Source organism: Ruditapes philippinarum, unplaced genomic scaffold (genome assembly GCF_026571515.1).
Source record: "Ruditapes philippinarum isolate M1 unplaced genomic scaffold, ASM2657151v2 ctg8108_1_1_1_1, whole genome shotgun sequence".
NCBI classification, from domain to species: Eukaryota; Metazoa; Mollusca; class Bivalvia; order Venerida; family Veneridae; genus Ruditapes; species Ruditapes philippinarum.
The window spans coordinates 63,357-84,319 of NW_026860908.1; the positions used below are offsets into that span (position 1 = coordinate 63,357).

At 30.9% G+C, this 20,963-nt stretch overlaps 1 protein-coding gene across 1 annotated transcript; it reads left to right on the forward strand.

Annotated features, from left to right (window-relative positions):
• The first annotated feature begins 204 nt into the window (after positions 1–204).
• On the forward strand, positions 205–8,230 carry LOC132713896 (phospholipase A and acyltransferase 2-like). The gene is made up of 4 exons (XM_060696600.1): positions 205–298; positions 5,038–5,200; positions 5,414–5,543; positions 5,827–8,230. The coding sequence occupies exons 1-4, from the start codon at positions 205–207 to the stop codon at positions 5,980–5,982; spliced, it is 543 nt and encodes a 180-aa protein (XP_060552583.1). The 3' UTR covers positions 5,983–8,230.
• The last annotated feature ends 12,733 nt before the right edge of the window (positions 8,231–20,963 follow it).

Below are 20,963 nucleotides of genomic sequence, written 5' to 3' on the forward strand. Positions count from 1 at the left end.
ACAACCATATGATATTATTATCTTTACTGAAACCTGGCTGCGTGCTTAAGTGCATAACAATGACATTGAAATTCGAATTTCCAATGCCCGATTCGTAGCGACAGAACAGACAGAGTCGGTGGTGGAGTAGCGATCTATGTCAGAGAGGGCTTAAGATTTCATACAAGATTTGATTTATCTGTACGGAGTATCAAATGTGTATGGATGGAACTTGATATAATCAGTCGTAAACTTCTTCTAGGTGGTATTTATAGACCCCCAGACTCTAACAATCAGCATTGGCTTCTTCTTGAACAGTGTATAGATCAAGCATTTTCCGGGATCTAACAATCTCCTGATTGCTGGCGATTTTAATATATATCTTCTAAATTCTAACTCAAACAAACTGTCTAATCTTATAGCCTCTTGCAATGCAGAAAAACTTATTACTACACCAACCCACTTTACAGACAGTTCTTGCTAACTACTCGATGTAATGTTTGTAAAGAACACACATCATATCTTAACAAGTTTTGTTACAGACCCATTTATTCCAGATGTTAGTCGTTCTCATTTTCAAATTGTATCTGTAATGAAATTTTTCGAAACCAAAGGGTATCACATACAAACACAAAGTATGGCTTTATGATAGGGGTGATTACTCTGGCTACAGAAATGAAATTAACTCAGCAGACTGCAATCCATAGTAAACACTGACAATGATATAGACGAATTACTCAATCGAATAACTAGTGTCATATAAAACGCCACAGACAACAATATTCCTAACAAAATAGTTACAATAAGACCAAATGATGTTCCATGGATGACCAACAACAATACGTAATCTAATAAGAAAACGCAAAAAGGCCCACAGAAAAGCAAACAGATGAATACAGAGTTATCTTGGCAACAATTTAGAACAATCAGAAATGCGGTTACCAAACAAATAAGAAAAAGTAAAAATGAACATCAAAATAAAATAATTGAACAAATAAACTCATCAAATACTTCAACGAAAAATTGGTTTAAACTGACAAAATCTTTCACCCAAAAACAATCAATACCAGCGGACAGTCCTCATTGACAAAGGAATTTCTGCAAATAGTGACAATGAAAAGGAATAACTACAAAATAATTTCTTTTGTACACAATCAAACATAGACGTTCAGAAACAACAACTCCCAAATCTGAACTTGCACACAAACTCATATCTTCCCCAAAATACAATTACAGAATAAGTTGTCAAAGATGCTATCTCGTTAATTGACCCATCGAAAGCCTGTCGGCCAGATCTTATTCATATCCAATTACTGAGAGAAGAATCGTCTGTTCTGTCTAAACCTTTGGTGGCCTTTTTCAACATGCTTCTTTCAAAATGTACCTTTCCTACTTCCTGGAAAATAGCCAATGTCACTGCTATATTTAAAAAGGATGACCAATCTAAAGCCTTCGAACTACCGACCCATTTTTCTTTTAAACTATGTAGGTAAACTAATGAAGAGGTGTATTCACAATTACTTGTACAACTATATTATAACAACAACCTTCTCACGTCTTATCAATCCAGTTTCATCAAAGGTGACTGCACAATTATTCAAAAGACATACATATAGAACGATATTTGCAAGGCTCTTGACGAAGGCTTGGAGGTTTGCGCTGTGTTTTGCGATATCTCTAAAGCATGCGACCGGGTATGGCATCGAGGTCTCTTACATAACCTTTCCCTTCTTAACTGGTTCACTTCCTATCTCTCTGATCGCAAACAACGCGTTGTATACGTTGTATACGCTAATTGTTCTTCTTACTGGTCATCAATTAATGCTGGCGTACCCTGGGGCTCGATTTTTGGACCTCTGCTTTTCTTTATATATATATAAACGATATTGTTCGCGATGTAAATTAGAGCAAACGCCTTTTTGCAAACGTCACGAGCCTTAATATCATTGTAGAGAATCCAATAGACGCAGCCAAAAATTAAAAGGACGACATTCAAAAAATTCATGAATGGTCAAAGGCTTGGCTGGTTACTTTTAATCCGTCCAAAACAGAATCCATGATATTTTCAAGATAAATAAAACAAGTAAACCACCCCAAATTCAAATGAATGGAATTCAAATCAAACGTGTACAAAATCACAAACATCTTGTTGTTACCCTTTCTGAAAATGTTAAATGGGATACTGATATATCTATAATACTGCGACAGGCTTGGCAGAGAGTAGGCATCATGCGATCACTGAAATTTCCCTTAATCGTTCAAGCTTGGAAAGAATGTATGTGTCTTTTATCCGCCCCATCCTTGAGTACGCCGATGTTACATGGGATAACTCCTTGGACATGTTAAACAATGAAATTTAAGCAGTTCAAAACGAGTCAGCAAGAATAGTAACAGGTGCATCAAAGTTATGCATCATACGTAAATTACTAAACGACCACAAACGGAATACCCTGGCCGAAAGGCGTAAACAACATAACCTAGTTTTATTCTTTAAAATGTACAATGGAATTACTCCAAACTATCTCTCTGATATGATATCCCAACACAAAGAGTCCTACCACCTAATATATATCAGACAAGTTAACTCAAGGACACAAATGTATAGCTCATCCTTTCTTTCTTATGCAATAACAGAAAGGAACTTACTACCTGTAGATACAAGAAGTTCATCCTCTGTTACTACCTTTAAACGGTGCCTTAATTAAAAAAAACCTCCTCTTTATTTTATGTAGAAAGTCGTATAGACACATATTGCACGTACGTCTTAGTTTAGATTGTAGGTCCCTGATCTTTGGACTTCATAGAAAGTCTATTATCCAGTCTCCATTATGCTCATGTTCTTGTTATGATGTCATCAGAGGCATGCTTCCATGTCCCCTGACACTTAACAATCTCTTGTACAGAGACGAGCGCCTGAGCTTTAACACGAACGAAAACATTATTCTTAAAGTTCAACAGTTTATCCTAGCTTCATAACGTTTTACTAACTAATATTAACTTTTTTTGTCCATCATTACCCAATGATATTGTGTGCAGACATACATTCTTTATCTTAATTCAAAACTTTTTTTAAATATTTTGTCTATTTTATCTTCGAAACATTCTAAACAAAATCATCTGAAAAAATTACTTAAATTGAATATTAGTTAAACACAATATTCTACATTGCAATAGAAATTGTTTAGAGTAATCTCCCAATATTATGAAATAATCTTAAAACAGAAGTTTTCTTATTCTACTACTCTAGATAATAATGTTCTAACAAATTTATTCATTTTAATTATTTATCTGATTTCCTCTTTCTGTATTATTCTTACCAGATATGTGCATATTTTTTATTGCAAGTACGTTATGTGTGGAAAGGAATTTACATAAGTCACATTTGACTCTTATTTGATTCCAATCCACGAAATATATCAGTGTGATTGTATATGCTTACTGTATATATTTACGTTGTAAAAATAGAAATTAAATATTGTTTAAGCTAAACATTAATTTTCAGTTACAATAATTACGTTCCATTAAATGAATAAAGGAAACATTTCATTTGCTACTTGCATACGCAAAGTATAAAGTGGCCAAACGATATGTTTTACCCTGTTTTAAAACTAATTTGTTTTCATGGGGACGCATTTGTTTAACCCCGCGTCGCAAATTTTAAAATCCGGTTTTCACACTTCCCCTGAAATATGACCTTTATCTAAAATTTTTCCCTTTAAAAAAAAACTAAACCCGGGGTTTTTTATTCGAACGAGTCCCCTCAAAATTAATTTTTTTCCCAAAATAAGATTCTTCTTTTTTTAATTTAAAACTTTCTTTTTTTACGTTTCAAACTTTTTGTAGAGTATTGATTTGCGTAGATTTACTGTAAAGTATATGACATTTATTTTGTTACACAGATTAAATTTTTTTTTTCCCTAAAGGGGATTAAAAAGGGGTCAAAAGGGGATTTATAGAATTTTACCCGGGGAATGGGGGTTTTTTCTCAATGGGGGTTTAAAGTTGGTAAGTATCAAACTGAAAAAAATTAAAATTTTATATTTTTTTTTTTCTTTTTTTTTTCTTTTTTTTTTTCTTTTTCTTTCTTTTTTACTTTTATATTTATTTATGTATTTATTTATTTAATACTTTTTTGTATAGGTTACTGTAATTCTTTAAAACGCGAAGAGACATTTTGTTGTATATACATCTTTATCGATATCTATATATATACAGTGTAAAATTAAGAAATAACATCGGCCTGAGAGGTGTATATCGGCTATTTAACACCGGTTTGGAGTTTTGATGTGCCTGAGTTGTTTATTTTTTGCATCAAAACGACAAAACCGGTGTTAAATAGCCGATATACACCTCTCTGGCCGATGTTATTTCGATTATAACACGATTAAGTAAGGAAGATCACTAATGTTATTTTTTTCAAGCGGAAATAACTTCCGGTGCCGATTTTCGTATGACGCTGTTCGATTTTCGCACCCTACTGTTGCAAAGATATAGAAATTATAAAACAAAATAAATAATGAGAAAACAAGTTATTTTATCAAGTTTTCAACAATAAAAATTTTCGTCGAATTTTGTTTACATCAGTGCCCCATTTATCATTCTTGTACATGTATGTATGAAATAACGTCAGCTTGTTAATGAATGAGTTGTTGACTTAGTATGACGTCATTACGCTGTTTACGGATTAGCGCCGTTTTGTCAAAATATTTATTAACTGATATGAATCGAATATGTGGCGCTAGTGTATGTGAGATATTATTTCGGTATTGTATGAAAAGAAAACATTATAAGAACAGAAAATATAAATAAAAATGTTTTTATTGTTGCTTTAAAAGGCCTTTTAAACTATATAATCGAGGGTGAAAACATAACAGCCGCCCTAACCAGTGTTTATTGGGATTTTTTTTCTTCTTTGTCTATAGTCACAAAATAACGTGGAGTGTTAGAATAAAAAACAATCTATTTATCGATGCAATCAATTTTAGTAAAATCTAATTTTATTTTTTCTCCGTACCGGACAATAGAAAGTATCATGCAATTCTCAATATCTGTTTCAAGGTAATGGAAAAGTCATCCATTTATCACCGAACCCTGATAATGCTACGGGAAAATTTAATCTGATAGACATCAAAGGTGACACTAGTGTCCGAATTGACGATTTAAGAGTCGTTGCAGGAGATTCAATGACTTATCGAAACAACGAACTTGACGATGAACTCAAGTAAGAATTATTGTATCATTCCATACACAATCTCTATAGGGTTTTAGAAAAAAGGAAATTACGTTGTATTTTTAAATAAAAACGAATAAATGTATAGGAGAATTATTGTTGATCAAAATAAAAAAGATAATAAAGTTAACGCAATGAATTTAAAAAATGTCAAGTTAAATATTTTTCCAATATTCCCTTTAAAGAGTGTTTACATATTTACAGGCCCTATAGTAAAACAGAAATTGTTAAGCGAGCAAAACGGAAACTTGGAACGCTTGGATATGATTTGATGAAATACAACTGCGAACACTTTGCTACGGAGTGTAGATATGGACAGGCTAGAAGCAAACAGGTTTAGCTTTATTTGATGTTTATTGATTGATTGATTGACTGATTGGTTGGTTGATTGAGAAACTTTAATTTTAAGTACAAATACAAACGAAAAATTGTGTCTGTATATATGGCCACAAATGGTCAGATAATTCTGTAAATATTACGTTTTAATGTCTTTTGTAATACAATGAAATTTTATCTCACTATGTTAGAAAATGAACAGTAATGATGTATTTGTTACAAATTCCTTTGTCAAATAAGTAACATAAACCACATTTTCAGTATTATTTTATACCATACAGGTCGAGGCTATTGAACAAAAAGCGTATGACTGGATCACGCCGCCTTTTTATCGAGCTTGGCAAACAGGAGACGTGACTAAATTTCTAGCACCACCCGTCAACCAGGTTATTGACAAAGTTTTCTATTCCCCACCTGGGGACCTGGTGACCTGGTGAAATAATAAATAATGCATTTGCATTATATAACAAAAAACAACAACAATCCCTGTTTCATATTAAGGGTATGATTAAGTAGATGATGAAAGTAAAAAGTAATGTCCAATACAGTATATTAACACTATTGTTTGCTCAATTTTGATAAATTATTTAAAAATCACCAGGAAATAAAATACGTTAACGTATTTACTTGTATTATGTTTATCTTTAACTTGACCTAGAGTGTACGCCAAGAAAGGAAAAATAAACGTTCACATAACTTTGTTGGATCCTAGCAATTGTTCGAATCTGGCATTTTATAAACATGTATTCAGAATATGCCTCTTGACTCTATCTTCTTATCTGGAAATAATGTAATAATTGTAAACAAAGGAGTTATTAAAACAGACAAACACCAGTTATTGTCATTGTATTACTCATGTAGTAATAGACAAAAAATGTACGAGTATTATAGCGACAGCAAATCGTTCTAAAGCCATAAAAATATTAACGAAACGAGCAAGACGCCTTATAATTATCACGCCTTATCACGCCTGTACATCTTGAACTATAAGGTTCTCGTAATAAGAAGTAAATGAAAACGAGCTAAATATTGTGTAATTAATTTTCAACAAGCATATGTACGCTTGTACAAAATATTTTGAACATCTAATGAGATTATCTAAAACATATTGAAAAATGTCTCTGTTATGTTGTTACTGTAACTTGAATAATTATAAACACAAACTATTTATCTTTATCAAAATTAATACTTGAACGTTATAGAATTACTGTTTATCTGTCTTAACAAACACATAAAGAAGTCGTTTTGAAATATGACACTTAAATCTAATTATAAACTATAATTTTATCTATCGTTGTATTTACACCAGATACTCTATTTAATTTTGCAATTTATTTTTTAACGTTTGCCATTAGGGAAAATATTATTAACCATATGAGAGTAAAGATCAGTAAGAAAAAGAAATGTTCAACATCTATAAGTGTAACACTGAGAATTAGAGATAGGTCCGTGTGCCTGTTTCTCAAATCTTCTGTCTTGGAAATTATTATGACTGTATTTTTCATTTCGTTAAATTTGGTAGACGATAACATGGCCTTGTTATGACAGGCAATTATTGAATCATAATGACTTTCATCTTGCGGATAAAAGGTGGAATATCTAATCTCAAAAGCACACCTTCCGGTGAAAAGTCATTTACTTCTGCTCAATTTTGAGTTGTATTAGATTTTTGTTATCAGAGTACTCCATTATTTGACTTTATACTACGGTGAGATAATGATATCATAACTAAGCGAGTTTTCTTACTCGTTTTAAGAATTAGTTTAACAGGATTGCTTGCTAAACTTGTCAATGTAAGGGATCTTCAAATCAAAACTATTTACATAGCCGTTCAAGTCCAGCTTGAAATGTTCAAAGTCATAGTTTCTTCCTTTAAAACTTTTTTTGTGTCAGATTTTCATATGATTGTATAATTGTATTACATTGATGATAGTCTCTGTATTTGTCATAAGACAAGTCAAAATATAACTAAAAATTATGTACTTGAAGTCAATTTATCGGAATTTGTATTTTGCAATATTGATGAAGGATTTTAAAGACCAAGAAATTGAAATATTTTTTCTACTTTATTCAAATTAATTCAAATTTATGCTACAAATTAATGACACATCGTGTAACAGCACAATTTAAATCAGACTTTTTAAAAGTTTAACAAATGCTATGAAATAACATGCTATAGTATAACTTGTTTATAGTGACACTAATTTGGATTTGTTAATGATGTCATTTTCGGGACGTTGTCGTATATGGATAGTTGTGAGTATTGTACCATTTGAATAAATTTTCAGATGAAAGACTGATAAGACATAGAATTATCTTTATGAACATGAATTTTATAATAAATATGAAATATGATATCTTGCATGCACTATTTCTATATTAATTTATTTCGTTTATTTGTACTTGTTTTAATATTACATTTTTCAGTCAGATCAGTTTTTGCATCACTGGTTCAACAAATCTATCTTCTCTAATTTAAATCCTTTTTATCTGTTCTGATATATTATGAATACTGTCATATGTTATAATCGATTTCCGAGAAACACTTTCATCACTACTAAATCAATTCCATTTCTTTCCATTAGATTTTACACTTTCCGTGCTGTTCTTATTAGACGGATGAATTGTGTTTGTGTCACTAAAGTGAATTCTTTCTTTATGAAGCTTGTTTTATATTTCAAATATTAAATTAAATATGTACATATTGAGACAAATTTGAACACTGAATAAAGCTAGAGAAAAGTTGTCTGAAATTTTACTACATTCATGTTTTATGAACATTTTGAAGTAAACGAAATTCAATTTGTTATTAACGATGACTTCGACAATAAATTATAATCTATTCGTACGTACTTTATTGAAAAAACAATGATGACCACCGCTGCTGTTGGCGTATCGGAAATGTAACGGTCAAATGAAAGCATTAAAATACGTTTCAGAACTGACAAGTCAGATCAATAAGCGGTTATTACAAGTGTCGTCACAAGCGGTTTAAATTTGTTTATTAAATAAATTTAATATTAAAAAGATCAACAGGCTCGACATATATACTGGTATAGTTTGATTGTCCTTGAAAATCAAGTGTTTTTTTAAGCCATTTTATACTGTATTATAGTATTTATATTTTTGTATTTTCAAAGACATCTCAAAAAAGACATTTTATTTATAATTTAATTTGGACATTAAGAAGTTAGTATACATTTTTATTGTCTCACATTAGCACACAAATTAAAATACGTTGTTCCACATATCTTTCTCAGAGTTATCTAAAAAAAATAAACTAACTTTTGTGTTCAAAACATAACAGTCAGACATGTACATTACTGACCCGACTTTTTCAAACTGTATATTTCTGGGATAACAGGAATCTAGCAATCTTAATAATATCAAATGCAGGATATGTCATGCTGTTGTATTATATATACACATACGGTATTGGAATTATCTATAGCTTCAATACAATACTTACGACCTAACATGAAATATATACTTACATGTACGCTGTTAGTTACTCATGTCCGAGCGTATGAGTAATATACATATATGTATATGTGACATTTGAACCAAATTTTATATCAAATGTTCAGCGATGATTGTACTTAATGTCCATATTTGTATATCATTTGGTATAAGATCTAATTATTACTTTCTTGCATAGCAGACTGGCGTTTCGTGAGTTTTACCCATGCCGGAAATTTCATCTGGCATGGGGGGTGCCAGATGAGTCGCGTGCCAAACAACAATGTCATTTTAGCGCGCTTTATAAATGAACCGCGTTAAAATGACGTCGTTTTAGAAGGGAAATATGTGCTTAGGATGACGTCATTTTGCCGTTGTTATTTAAGTTGTAAGTTCATACGCTATTGTAAGAAAAAAGTTATGGATAATATGACTTTGATTTCCATGAACATATATCATATTGAGGTAAACCATTTAAAATACGAAATAGTATGGCAGAATATGCAAGAAAAAATATCTGACATATGTTTGCGGTTTGGACAGGAAAAGCCGTTACTCGGGAACCCGCCTATTGGGCGGTAACGAGGCTTGCCAATGGGTTGGTCCCCTCGGGACGGATATTCCGGTCCGAACCGCAACATATATTATTACGTGTACCGAATTGGAATTGCCCTTCGTATAGGAAATATATTAGATTTTTAGATTTGTCAGTTTTTATTGTCTATTTGTAAAATTGGTTAAAAATGATTAACAGAAACAGCAATTTTCTTATCGAAAAAGAGGCAATGGTGATGATGGTGAAACGTTACACATACCGCTACAGACATCGTGGTATGGTCAAACTGATCTACTACTTAAAATTGTTCTTCAGCATTACCGTACCGGTTAAAAATCAATATGCCCCTTAGGTAAATTAAAATCATATTGAAATCAGACTAAAGTTAGTTAATATTCTACAGCTATGACTACCCTTTTAATATAGGCATGTTTGCCCTAATCATATAAAACTCATCTGAGTAAGAAATCAATCATAAAAAACAACAAGACAATGTTTTAGATACCTCGTTTTATTATAATTATAGATATGGTCTTCCGCAGGAAGCGAAAGCGAAATAACAAATAAATAAACATTTGTTGCTATGAAACATGAAATGATTATTACAGTCAATTTGATTTACGTTTACAAATCACCTGCATCTAGTCGACAAACGCTTTCAATTTATTCGTAATGTAAATTTATGACGGAATATATATTATTCTACATGTTCTATCAATCAAATAAATAGTATTCAACGACAGAGACATTGAATTGTAAATTAAAGTAAAGCTTTCTATTTCGTTTGTATTAAGTTCATTATAATAAAAGCATTCCCAGACAGTATTTATTTTTTACACAGCAGACAGACAAATAATTAGGGAGAAGTATATTGTCCCTGAGTTTAATATGTGTATATTAGTTTGTAAAAAAAGCTGACTGCTTGTTTATTGACGTAATTAGCTATGCTGATTTAATTAACCAAAACAATTAAAACAACACACAACGTGTAAATTTGTTGCGAGAGTAGACGTGATAACGCCAGTCACCTTAAATTTCATGCGACCATAAAAAGACAGTTATGCACATGCGCAATATCTCAACATCTAAAATTATATAACGACTAACTTAATTTATTCATAATACCAAAACCGAGGAAATATGAAATATATTAGATGAAGCATTTGTTTTGAATGTGAGTTTATTATTGGTTAAATAGCAAAATTCGAGAAAATAGGAACTTTTCGAATATTTTCAGTGGTAACAATTTATATATACAATGTACTTATCAATTAAAACCATTTTGAAAACACTTATTAAATATAATAAATGAAATAAATAGTACCATGCGATCAATGTTTCTTCCTTTCTTTTTTCTCTTTTGTTTTCAAAAATGAATGTAATGTTCTGTTATTTTCAGACTGAAATTGAATAAGAGCCAACACATGATACTTTTGTATTTTTAAAACAGGCATATGACTTTATGATTATTAGAACATTGAACTTAAAAGTTATCATTTAATATAATTGTAAGATTGGTAAGTTTAAATGTTTATGCAAAGAGAGGCTATGATTGGACTTATATTTTGTAATCACTCTTTGGAAGATCAACACATTTCACGGTAAACATATCAAATGAACTTGTCAAATCTCCTAGCCTGGACACAATTATTTATTGTTGTTAGTTAAAATTTCAATCATGAAGTGATTAAATAAGTGAACGGTGCGGCCTATGATCAAACCACACGTATGTAAAGGTTGTCCTGGTTCTGCACTAGCACGTGTAACTTAATTATATAGAATTGTTTTGCTTAGGATAAAGAACAAAAAGCTTAAAACTACGGCTTACCGTCATTTTGGTGCAAATCAATTACTACACTTGAGTTATGCAATCGCTTCTTTATCAGATTGTTTCAGATGATGTGTTTTGTTATGATTTAATTATATGAACATTAAACATTGATCATGTGAGATAAAACAAGCGTTTAATCTAGGATAATTTAAACCAAACATTCTCCAATTTAATACTGAAACAGAGATTCCAAATATTTGATTTAATCTCTAAAGCTGCATTTCAAGCCCATAACATGTTTTCACTGTTAAACTAATTGTATTGCGTACAAAAAAGAAAGAACTAAAATTACTAAAGAGGGTCCAAAATGGTCAAAATAAAAATGTTGCAGGGACGGTTGATTAGGACTGTTTATGAACGATACTAGAAAGTGAAAGCTACTGTCTATACCCCAAGCACCGGCTTAAGCAGTATTAAATATTAAACATGAAATGGTAAACTTTTAAAATTACGATTTTATAAATTGTTTAATAAAATATTGCAAACATTTGAGTGACCTGATGAATTTGTATTTACAAACCTGTTTCACGAGCTCTTAAAATGCATATACATAGACTAATCGTATAATTGCTTTGACACTTTACTACACTATTGCGTAATTACGCAATACATAAGGGCCTTAATTGCCGTTTAAAACTAATAAACAATGATTTTTAAGAGTGCTGTATGAAAACAAATTAGCTGGCATTCATTTCAAAGTGACTTGCGGGAAATCTATGTTTTTTCAGTGCAAATCGATCCATTTTTTTTTGTAGTAGATTTCTTGACTATAAACATTGTAACTTAAACATTAACACACTATATGAATCGTTAAACATATAATCAAAATACCATTGCAATTATGACCCCGATGTTATCTGACTATGCATGTTTAATAAGTAAATATGCAACGGTTATCTAGTTAAATATACATATGTTTGTTTCCCTTTTTCTTTTTATTTGTATGTGTTTTCTTTATACTGGAATGTAGAATGACACGCCAGATCATTTCATTTAAATTATATAAATATCCAATTTACATGCAACAATATCAATATTACTATATGAGTCACTCGTATATCATTCAGTTTATTTAGTGTTATGCAAATAAGTGACCAGACAAATACTATTTATGGACATAGACAATTAATATTGCGAACTTGTCCCACTAGTTTTGTCATTTTATTCAGACATATGCATAATATATAAATGCATTTGAATTACGTGCTAAAATGACAAATCAAATATTTTACGTATCTCAATTATCGATTTCTAAAATATCTACACAGTTATTGTTAGTCATATGTTTTATTCCCGCACGTATTCAGACAACAGACACAACAGCAGGCACGAAAGTAGACATGACAGCTAAAGCTACATCTGTAAAAACGCTGTTGATTTTTGGTAAACTATGTATACAATTGCCGTTTGTCTATCATTAAAGAGGCTGCCTTAAATGCTTAACGGTTAATGTTCATTCTGCTTTAGTAGCTAATGACAAGTTCACACTATAAGATCTAGTTAACACATCTTCAGACAAAATTATATTTTTGATTAGCCACAACGCATAAGCCAAGTATAAACTCAGTTACAAGAGTCAGTTATTTATCGCTCGTTGACGATAAGTCCATATAGTTTGTAGACAGTATTTATTATCATTTTTATCACTATAAGGAAGCACAACCGATTCATAAATATGTATTCTATAATTCATATTTGTCTGATACTTTTGTCTGTGTATTTGCCGTGAGATATAGTAATGACTTAATAATTTGAGAAGCTATTTATTACTTTTCGAATAAGTGATTGACACTCTAAAACAGAAGTCTATGTTTGAGGTCAGGAAAAATATTTTCAGTTTATTTCAATCCATGAATAGTAATTAACCTGATTAACCTCACGCCCAATAGCCCAAGGCGTTTCTCATAGGGTCAACAGATATGATAGATTTCAAACACATTTGCTACAATTGTTATGAAACTGCTTTAATATACAGACAAAGCATTTTGAACTAGCGTGGCATTTTTTTCTTTCTCTATCCAGTACGAAAAGTAAAGTAACCAGAACAACTTCACGTGCTTTGCAAAACAGAAAAAGAAAAGTAAGATTTACAGAAATATCATATTATCATAAAGTAGCTTACAGTTATAGAAATGTCAATAACCCTAAAAATCTAATTAAACTTTTAAATTAGTAATTTTAAAACTATATTATTATTGATTTGATAATGCCAGATGAAATCAACAAAAAAAATCATCCGATGTAAAATCGTGTTGTACTTCACAGAAATAAGTGAAAATGGATAATAAAACATCGTAAAGAATTCAATTGTTTAAATTCAGAGAACGTAAAACCTGATCAGTAATTTTCCTCTCTTTTACTAAATGCACTAAACATCTTTCAAATTATCAGATCTGTATCACTGATGCGTATCAGTATGACATAATAATTACATGATTTGTCGATTATTATCAGAATTATTTTACTTATTCATAGAACAACTAATCCCCGCGGATATAGCAAAAAATTCTTTGGTCATTTATCAATTTACAAAACATGTTTTCTGAATATCAAATACCATCTATCTTTCATTTTCCCAGTAAGTTTGTGAAATAATACGTGCTGAACATTTTTATGTTCCCTCTTGGATTTATTTTGTGTCTATTCGTTATTTTCCAATACATCTTCGTGAATTTAACACGTCAGTATACTTCCATATTAGTATGTATGTCTTCGACATATATTTAATGAGGGTTTATCATCCGACAAGGCACACTATGTAGCTTTTGTTGTCGGGTATGGCCCCGTAGATGTCACAAAAAAGCCGTTATAGAGGGAGTAAAGTGGAAATGATATATCTTAGAAGGGCTATTGTTGCAAGAGGGAAGAGGGCGCCGCTGTTCAAGCCGAGAGTAAATGTGACAATAAGCTGGAGTTTTCAATTCAATTAAGTACGAATAAGTAAACGGAGCAAACGAATTAATAATAATTAATTATTTATCTATTAATTTATCTTTTATTGATTAATTAATTTACTAATTTATTTCTTTTGATTAATAAATTCATTGACTTCAAGTACGGTTAAATGATGTTATAATGTGGATTTGAAAGAATGAAATATTAAATTGTATGCCAACAATGTTCTAAGACCAATTCTTATTTCCATTTAGAGTCAGAGTTAAAACTCACACACCTTGGTGCCCTTCATTGTCGTCCCTACCTACAGTATGGAGAGCCAATACTGTCTGCTTGGCATGTACGTTTTGTACTTTGAGCTTTGTGTACCGTCGTTTTATACTTTGTCTTTTAAAACAGCACCTAAAACTTCTAGTCATATTAACATCAGATGAAATATCTACGTAATAAATGCTTTTGTAGCGCAATATTAAATACTTTTCTGACTAAACAGATGATATGTTTGTGAAAGTGATCCTCTGTAACGGGTGATTGTATAGGTTTTTTTCTAAAAGTAGCTTTACTGGAAAATCCAAATCGCCTAGAAGGCTAAACAGATTAACTGACGATCAGGATATATATGGAAACATATTACGATCTGAACATTGGCCAGATTATAAAACTTCTGTCAACATGAATCAGTCAATGATGCCAACTTTTAGACATTTTAAGCTCATCAATAATTCTTCAAAAACAATTTGTTTAAAACTTTTTGAGAAAATTGTCAAATATCAATATAAAGAATGAACAATTATTCGTCCGTTCGGTTCATTTCGTGTCTACAAACGAAATATATCCAAACATGAAAATATGTCCCTTCACTTTGTTAAACTGAAGGTCTTTGGATTTGATCAGGGCTCCATCATAATGCTGTTAGTTTGCCTTGTAGCCATACTTTGTTTGATATTGCAAAACGCACATGAATTTAGGTTTTGTTTAAAATAATACTTTTATTAAAGAATCTATTGGTAATGCAGTATTTCAATGTAGAAGATCTATATTACACATCAGCAGTAATCTCATCGAGATGTTATCTTGCTCCTGGAAAAACTTTACAGATAATGTCACAAACATCGTTATATGGGCAGACTAATTTTCATTTTGAAAAACATCCATTTTCTCAAACCAATTCCATAACCCTAGAAAGTTTGTTCTTATATTGCAGACATGTTTGCCCCTAACAAATGCAACTCAGTGTCTCTTTAATCAAGCTGATATATCAATTAATGAAGCAATTGTTATCTTTATGCTATACTTGTACAACAAATAGGGTTGTGCAGTTGGGCACTGCCAATAATAATTTTTATTGATCGTAGTTGTTTTTTAGTTTATTATTTTCCTTAAATGAATAACGACAAATGAAGCTATTTGTTTACTTCTTGCCATATCTGTTCTGCTGTTATTTTATAATTATATTTAAAATATAAATATCCGAAATACCTGTAGTTCTGTAAGTTTGTTTTTGTCTTTTTGAGTGCGAGAGTAATGTTCAATAGAACAAATAGTTTTTAAAGAAAAATAATGCTGAAAATAATATTCATATTTGAAATTCGCCAAACCATCATCACCTTCGATATCATGAATTACTATTTTAAAACAGGTAACTAAACTACACAATGTACATATTAAATATTAAGTATTTTCATCAAATTAATATCCTATAGTGATTATGAAATTCTGAAATTATGAAATAACTTTTTTATGATTTCTATTGTTGGGACACTTCCAATGGGATGAAACATTACAGTCATTTAAGCCTCGCCATGATCAAACCAAATCAGGATCCATGATGTTCGCTTCCAAACCCTAACACAAGAAGAGAAACTGATAGCGAACAAAGTTTGGTTAATTACATTGATTAATTGAAAAAATCTTGACAAATGATGACAAATTAAACAGACTTAAGTAGTATTTTATTCGATCGGAATTGAAAATTTAATGCTTAATTGCTGTATAAGGAAATGTAAAATTGATTTTATTTAAGATAATTTTCTTAATAAAATAAGTGAAAGTTGTTATACGCAGTGTTATCTCGTCCTCTAACCATTAAACTTTGAGCTTAACAGCTTAACTTTTTTCTAAGCATTAAATTAAGTGAATAATGTCGGCAATGATTTTATAACCGTCCTAGAAATGATGTTTAATGTCAGCTTTATGTTTCAGGACAAATTTAACATATATAACTGATGTTTCATTAGTTATAACTTGTAAAAGGTGAGGACGATCCACTTGTTCCAAGATCATGTTTTATAAGTTTTCACAATCTCAGTTACGGGCTTCAAGCTCAATTCCTAAGCACCGATACTCCAAACCGGCGTTAAAAAGATAATTAACACCACAGAGACCAATAGTTTTTCTTAAACCTACATGTATATCGTCACCTAAGTGCAGTAACGTGTTAAGTCCTTCTTAATCTAACATAAGTTAACCATTTATTACACTAAGGTAATATGTTCTTTTCACCGTTTCTAAAGTGTAATGATAAGTGAGTGAACTTAAGTAATTACACTCTATATACCCATTGTACTACGTTTGAGGCATATATGTCTATGAAATAAATGCCCAGAAAATAAACGTTATTTTCGTTTAGTTTATATAAATCTTTAATGAAAGGAAATTGTAAAAATAATATAGGTTAATCTATGAAAATATCTTTCAATTTTACGAATGCTATGTTTGACTTTTTTATATCAGAAGCCCAAGAATGTTAATAAATGCTTGATATAAATGAGCCTCGTACAATATAGGTTTGACAACTGTGAACTAGTCCAATATTATCCAGCATTGTACTTATTAGTGTACAACAACATACATAATCATATTGAGAAGTGAGAATTTTTACGAGCTCATAGCGCAAGTGAAAATGTGCATCTCTTTGTTGCGCCGCATGCTTATAGCATATGCACGATTTTAAAACATATCTTCTGTTTACATTACACGTTTTGACTGTTTTCAATATTTTTAAGCGCGGGAAATATTAATATTAAGGAGATGACGTCTAACACGATCGCTGCGCAAACATTAAACTGATGTGTACTGCCATTATTGAGAAGTAAATAGGTTAAAATGTTAGAGAAATAATTATATATGAAACAAGAAATAGTAGTTGTGTTCAGTAGAGCTTTCTTATCAACATTTCTGATATGGATTTTATTACACGGACAAAACCCGGTATTGTATTGTTAGTATAAAATAAATAAGTTGTACCGCTTTCTACTTGCCTTAGCTATACAATTAACGTTTTATTAAGTTTTAAACTATCAGTATAGTTGTCAGGTGTAATTTCATATTCAGAGGATAAATGACTGTCAAGAAGAATTTTTGCAGCAGCTGAATCTGATTTACTTTTGTTTTATGTCAGTTTAAGGACACTTAGCTCAGTTATTATTTATTTCATGTTGAATATTTTGAGCTAAAAAATACCTAATTGCTCTTAAAGTAACACTTTTGTTTTATTGTACTGTGACGCTATTTATATTGTGATACAAGTCTCATAAGCGTAGCAAGTCCAAAAGTGCATTCCAATCTTGCAGCAAGTCTCGTAGCACAGCTTTTACAAAACCCAGCAAATCCAAATGCGAAGTAAATCCAAAAGCACAGCCAATCCAAAGGTCCGCGATATGCACCACTTTCTCTGTCAAAACAAATCCTTTTTTATGTTAATAAGACATAGCCAACGTAAGAAGTGGAGCCATACATACTAACATCTGACAATGACTTTTTTAAAAGTTCCCCCGTTCTTCATTTTATTGTTGCTCTATTTTTCTCTTCCAGGCCTTCGGGATTATTGAGTCCATAACTTTAAATGTTGATATATGAGTACCTCTCAAGCCGTTGCTAGGGGGCGTGAGGGATATTGCACTTTTTCACTATACCTTATGTACAGACCTCATTCAAACCCTGCCTGCAATTTTCATGTTATGTTGCTGTTTTAATGCTTCCCAAGGGGGTCACTTTTTACCAGATATATATTTATCAAAACCAGGCACCTAGTAATATCAATACAAATGTATATTGTAAGATGTCACCCTTAAACTTTAAAAAATGTATATCACTAATTATTCTAGGATTGGTCAGTCGGTGTGTCAAAATTGCGTGCGACATTTAATGTATGTCTTTTCATGTAATGAACCTTGTAAAGTAAGATCTACGTCAAATTCCATCGCATTTATATCTGACAGGTACACGGAGAAATTTTCAAATCAAACACAAGAACATAAGTTACCACATTTATCTTGTTGAAGACAATTTAACACAAATCATATCCCTTTCCTTAATATGTGTAACTGCTCATAGCATTTTCAGTCGTGCGCATTGCGAAAAAAGGTATTATCAATGATTAATATTTTCTTTGGGGAAACGTACATAGCTGTTGCATATATAGAACTGATAATATGATAAAAGACTTTTGCTTTTGTAATTTCTTTTCTCAAATTAATCATTTTCTATTTCTCATGATATGATTGTTATCAATTTACATGAATACTAGATTTATTTCTATAAGTTTTTCCTTATGCAACAGCATATTTCATTATGTATACTCGTACATACGTACGATTTGTGACACACATATGTTTCTCTTCTTAAAATACCTAGAAGTGACATCAAATTGTTTAGTAATTCAGAAAAATGATATATGTTGACATTTTTAATTTCAAAATGCACATACTTCATTGAGTAACTTTTAAAGGAAGTATGATTCAAATTAACATGGCTAAGGAAGTTGATCAGTTACACAATTCCCATCTGTTAAAAAGCATTTAATTCCTTATGGAAATGAACACCGTTAATATCTTGTTTAAATTAAAGTACCTTAGGGTTAGCAATTAGTTAAGAATCATGATGTCTCATTTGTCTTTGAATCCAATTTATAAGTGCCTTTACGTAATCTTTTCGAGGTATACTGTTCAGACACTGGAAAAAAGACGAATGAGGTTGTTTCGGCGTTTGATATTTTCGTTAATCAAAGTGTTTTTTGAGCCTCGGAAATAAGAAAAATTTATTAAATAAAATATAGGTTTGAAAGAGATTCCTATCAATAACAGACAATGTCATGTGATTTATTGATACAGATTTCCTTTGACAGACGTAATTTACCTATTTGATTGTGTGTTTAAAAATTATTTCAAATACGTTATACAACTTATATAGCAGTACTTAGATGTGTACTAAGAGAAACATAGGTTGAAATGTTAAATCGATAACAACATTAAATTAGGTGCTGAAATATATCTGTTTTTGAATTAAACAAAGGCACATTCAATTATAACAATACTTACAAAATATCCATCAGATAATTCAGATATTCTGCTATCTAGAAAAACGCATACAGACACTTGTGTCTAACATAATTCGTTGAGTATTATTGTTTCATGAATATTTCATTGAAACACCGACGAATAATAACATTAGAGTAAATGTAACTGTAGTCGTTCAAAATGATATTACATTTTCAAAAAAAATCTTGAACTATGTCGCCAATAAATCATGTAACTATTAAGAAAAACAACAAACTATCTGATAGCAGTGGTAAAAATCTAGTTACATTTTCCGTTACTCCATTGTCACTTCGAGGCGCTTAGCTTGTGTGCTTTATATGGTTTTGACCTAGACACAGTGCAATGACTATGAACAGTTACTATTTCGTATAAAAGTAAAGTGTTGAAATTATCATTTTATACTTAAAAAAAGTGTTGTCCGAAATATAAGTTCAAAACTGTGCAAGTGATTGACTTAACAAGACATAAAAGTAACATAATGTTTTAAAATGCAACATAATTTTAAAAAGGGATCTGCTAGTAATTGTTAAAATATCACCGACAACAAAAAGAGCTCCCGACATGATTATTCTTTAACTGACATGCTTTCATGTAATTGCCTGTCAGTGTTAATTAACATTATTGAAATAGATGACAGTACATTGGATAAAGTGATGTCGAACGTAATTTCAAGTTGCCAATGTTCTAGATCAATCAGTTACTTTTGTCAATGGGAACTGTTACAGTGACAAAAAATCAAATGTTGATGTAAATTCATTCGAGTACATTAAGAAACATGGGTTACTGCAATAAATAACTGAACGTTATTTCTTTAGGATGTTTCAATTACATTAAATATCTCCTGAAGTCGGCTGGAATTATATAATCCCAAACGTTTGAATTGTTAAAGAAATTATGTTTTCAAAACTCGAAAATGTATTTAATATTCATAATGACATCTTACTTTTGAATGAAGCATCAAGGCTATTTTTCAATTCGTTCTACAACCAATTCAGAGTTAAGTGTAAATGTAGACCTTAGTTAAAAGAAATTACAAGCAAACATGTCTGAACATAGATGTTCTACTCACCATGCATTTGAATAATAAAGATGTTAATGGACCAACTTTGTTTAGATTAAATCAAATAGAATATTAATTTTAATTATGTAACCTTTTCAATCTATTATGGTCAAGTTTCATCCAAGCCTGTTCAGAACCGTTCAAAATATGTGTACATCTTCTGTCCTAGGATGGGTAAGTTTCTCTTCGTGCAAGACTTGTAACTTTTGATCAACTGTTGAAACATTCCAGTTTGTGCAAAACCAACGAATTCAAATGTTATAGGCTCGAATTATTTTCATAGTTTTTTATTTTTTGAA

Excerpts from the sequence above, each read along its gene's own strand:
- LOC132713896 (XM_060696600.1), top strand. The coding sequence starts at position 205 with ATGGAACTTGATATAATCAGTCGTAAACTTCTTCTAGGTGGTATTTAT. Across the intron at positions 5,201-5,413 it reads GAACTTGACGATGAACTCAA|GCCCTATAGTAAAACAGAAA; the intron begins GTAAGAATTATT and ends ACATATTTACAG. Across the intron at positions 5,544-5,826 it reads GACAGGCTAGAAGCAAACAG|GTCGAGGCTATTGAACAAAA; the intron begins GTTTAGCTTTAT and ends TATACCATACAG.